Source organism: Limulus polyphemus, unplaced genomic scaffold (assembly GCF_000517525.1).
Source record: "Limulus polyphemus unplaced genomic scaffold, Limulus_polyphemus-2.1.2 Scaffold1152, whole genome shotgun sequence".
NCBI classification, from domain to species: domain Eukaryota; kingdom Metazoa; phylum Arthropoda; class Merostomata; order Xiphosura; family Limulidae; genus Limulus; species Limulus polyphemus.
In genome coordinates this window covers 162,702-166,886 of record NW_013666762.1, presented here as the reverse complement: position 1 = coordinate 166,886, position 4,185 = coordinate 162,702, and the positions used below count along the sequence as shown (strand labels likewise).

The following is a 4,185-nucleotide window of genomic DNA, read 5'->3' as shown; positions in this document are numbered from 1 at the left end:
GGGATGTGTGTGTAACGCTCTCTTCCATCTGAGCGGTGACTACCGAACTTTTTGGCTCAGGAAAGGATTAAAATTTGCGCCCATTACTTCATAAGTTGATAAAAAAAAAGGATTAACTGCAACGAAAACTATATCCCTCAATTTTAGCTTCTGAGAACCAACGGCGTTTCTGATCTCTTCTGTTATTAATTTTCGATTAACTCTTTAAATGTACGTAGTGCTGTAAAACACATTTTATACATCAACATCAAACATCCTCACTCTCTTCACAATCCAATCCCATGTGTAATGTTGTACTCATTATAACAAAATGTCCAGATAAACAAATGACAGTAGACGTAAGACAATATTTTTATTAGGGGCGACAACCTGAAAATTCTGGTGATTTGGATAATATTATTGGTTAAGACACAGGATGTCCCAAATTTCTGGCTCCGTGATGTCCCAAAAGTCTAACTCCATAATAAATATCAAGCTGTTGTTCTCAAGGGCGATGTGAGGAATGTTTGTGCAAGTATCAACACTGATACTAGGCTAGGCCTTGTCCAGTGAACTTTGAAATCATAGACAGCTCACAAACCCCTAAACATTTTGTTTGTGATTATGAAGTTATACTTTTGGAAAACCCTCCATTGTTTAATAAAACAGAATTAAACCTATATAAATGTTTGTATAATATACATACGTATATATATATATATATACTTTATGTTTTAAATGAACATTTCCTTCGTGAAACACGTTTTTCATGCACAGTGACAAAATGCATAAATATTTCTGTAGTTGAGGTTTCGAAACGAAAAGTTCAGAAGAGATCTAAAAATTAATATACAAAATATATAACATTATGATCCAAATATTATTACAAAGTAAAACCATTACTTCAAAGGTACTGAATACCGAACAAATATAGAATGAAGTATTCTGAGAAACCTCAAAAGTTGGGAACTTATTCAGTCATACTTTTTTCATACCCTTACAATTTCTCAAGGATAACTTATTCAGTCACACTTTTTTCATACCTTCACAATTTCTCAAGGATAACTTATTCAGTCACACTTTTTTCATACCTTTGCAATTTCTCAAGGGTAACTTATTCAGTCATACTTTTTTCATACCTTTACAATTTCTCAAGGATAACTTATTCTGTCACACTGCTTTCATACTTTTACAATTTCTCAAGGGTAACTTATTCAGTCATACTTTTTCATACCCTTACAATTTCTCAAGGGTAACTAATTCAGTCTTACTTTTTTCATACCCTTACAATTTCTCAAGGGTAACTTATTCAGTCACACTTTTTCATACCCTTACAATTTCTCAAGGGTATCCTGTCTTTGAAATATTATCGTAGGTAGTGATATTATCACCAATCTTTAAGAAATAGATTACTTTTTATAGTAACAAAATCTTTGTCACACACATACATTATAAAAACCAAATTAATATGAAGATACCACAAAAAATACACATTCCCTCAGTGTAAAATATTTCCATTTCTCAATTATTATTCTTGTTTACTTCTCTGATCACTACTACTTATATCATAGTTTGTTTGTTTTTTCTCTTTTTACATTTTTCTTTCGATGGTGATATTTTAGTGTTAGCAGCATTGTTAAAAACAGTAACCAAATAAATTGAAATTAGTCCTAGTAACTAAAGTATTTTCTTCCATATTTTGCAAGAAATAACCCAGATATATATATATATGAAAACTTTCAATGTAAATGTTTTGTGTTTAGTTTTGTATTATAAGCGCCACACTTGCATACACACACACACACACAACAAAAAAAAAACAATAACCAAGGTTATATCATGGTACAATAACATAATAGTTATTATGGACAATGAATTGTCAACTTGGTACATAAATAGACAGACTTTTATACCCGGATTGACACACAGATAAACATTTTTTCACTTATGTACACTAAAGTTTGTCGTCCTGTGATGATACAACTTTCAAATAAGCTCTGAAATATCGTTTCACAAGATAATGTGTAATGTTTTAAACAGATGTTAATCTTTTACTTATTAGATCGACGTGTTCTTTTGCTCTTATTCTTAGAGCCACAATGCTGGAACTCCGTGGATCCACCGGATTAGAATCAGTGACCTTCAAGTCAGCACAACTAACGGACAAGTTTAAAGGACTGGGAACAGCTCCCAAAGTTCCTGCAGAGATAGAGATGTTTCCGGTATGTAGGCCGCTCATGGCCGCTGAACAAGGAACCGTCACAGCCGTCGGCACAGAGGGCGTCAGATAGTTAGGATACATGGCCTGAGAATGAGCCAGAATTCCTTGTAGTGAGTGAGAAAAAGGCGGGCCCATTAGAGGCGGACTTAACCAAGAATCCAATGACATCGGCTGCAGACTCGCTCCTGTCAACACAGGGGAGGAGTTTGGTCCAAGAGATGAAGAGAGGCCAGAAACGCAGCTCGGTGAAGTGGCACAAGTCATTCCGATCCCAGAGAGAGGGCAGTCCGGCGAATTGGTGTGTCTTAGAGACCTAAGAGCGTTCTCACTCTCCAGTTTTTCCTGACGTCTCCACTTTGCTCTACGGTTTTGGAACCATACCTAAAATGAAGGCCAAACAAAATAATCGCTCTTTATCGATACTGCTATATATATTTTATAATTTTCACATTTTGCGTCAAACTCTATAGTTTCAATGTTCTAACCTTTAACCTCTAAAAATTCTTACTGATTTGATTCACGTTAAAACATATAAATGATTTAAGCATGTCCTAAAAGGAGAGTATAACATTTTCCAAACTGTCCAGTTTAAGTGTTTTCCACTTAAAATGTTTCCACGATTAGTTTTTAATAACAAGTATACAACTATCTCAGGTTCGCTATTTTCAGTTAAAGTATCTTCATATTAATTTTCCCAAAAGTAATTATCACTGTACTAAAGCCTTATAGGCCTGGCATGGCCTGGTACCTAAGGCACTCGACTCACTCGCCATTTCAGCCATTGTTAAGTTATAATGTGACGGTCAGTCCCACTATTCGTTGGTAAGGGGTAGTTCAAGAGTTGGCAGTGGATGTTGTTGACTAATTGCCTTCTGTATAGTGTATTACTTCAAACTTAGGGACGGTTAGCGCAGACGATCCTCAAGTAGTTTTGCGTGAAATTCCACAAACAAACAAAGCACCCTAAAGCTTTACTTACAACACGAGAAAAAATATACTTTCATGATTTTATAATCAGTTTTTTTTAAATGCATCATACATAATTATCAAGATATTGGATCAAGAACGTTTATAATATACAGTTATTTAATAAAAAAATACTTTTGTCTTACACACTCCTACAATTTTCCTGCCATGTTTATTACATAGAAAAACCTGCGTTATTTAACCTAAGATCACTGTATTGTCGCTGTATCTTTGAACTTAACTGTCTTAATCACTATCTGTTACGTAGTAGTGTTAATAATAAATAATAATGCTGTTAGGTTCAGAGGTAAATCTTACTGTTTTTAATATTGAACTTAATACCTGGTCATAATTTAAAAGCTAAATAAACCTGGTTCAGAATCCTTAGCATAATTAATAATAATATGATTGATTCTCCTGAATTACAGAAGAGTTCTTGAGTATTTTGGAACGCTCGTGACTTAGGCCGAGAAACTTATAATGCCGAAACTTTCTGGAATGCAGATTGGAGATCAGCAAACTTACTAGAATCGAACTTTCCAGAAAGGATGTGATGACATGAAGTTTTTACACTCTATTATAAGTTTCTAGAGTTCTATGATAGTATATAAATGTCGCTAAGGATGGTGTGAAGTTAGTGCCTTCAGCAGAAACCTAACCGCCTATCGAAACTCCTCACGCTCCAGCTTTTAGAAAACTTGGAATTGTCTGTGACGGTTAGAAAAAAAATGTGGAATTATATTTGACGGTGAAATTAGAGTTGTTAAGGCATATTGTATTAAGAAATTCTTGATTCTGAACAAGTTAGTTAATTTTTAGTATTTTTGTTAGTGTGTCAGTATTGCTTCATAATTGTGTAAACATTGTCACTGTAAAATTATTCTTATTGTGATTTAATGAATTTATGAATAATTATTATTGTAAATTGGCTCTGTCTTGTTTTTTTTTTTTGTTTTTTTTTTTTGTTTTTTTTTTTGGTTTTACGATCGGTACTTTCTACCGTAACACTATCTGTTACT

General features: G+C 33.7%; 1 protein-coding gene across 1 annotated transcript in view; it reads right to left on the bottom strand.

Moving 5' to 3' along the window:
• Positions 1–619: 619 nt before the first annotated feature.
• LOC106462368 (retinal homeobox protein Rx1-like) overlaps positions 620–4,185 on the bottom strand; it is a 14,222-nt gene continuing 10,656 nt past the window's right edge. The window contains exon 2 of the mRNA XM_013922285.2: positions 620–2,581. Coding sequence (XP_013777739.1) covers positions 2,012–2,581 — 570 coding nt within the window. The 3' untranslated portion in view covers positions 620–2,011. The remainder of the gene's footprint in view (positions 2,582–4,185) is intronic.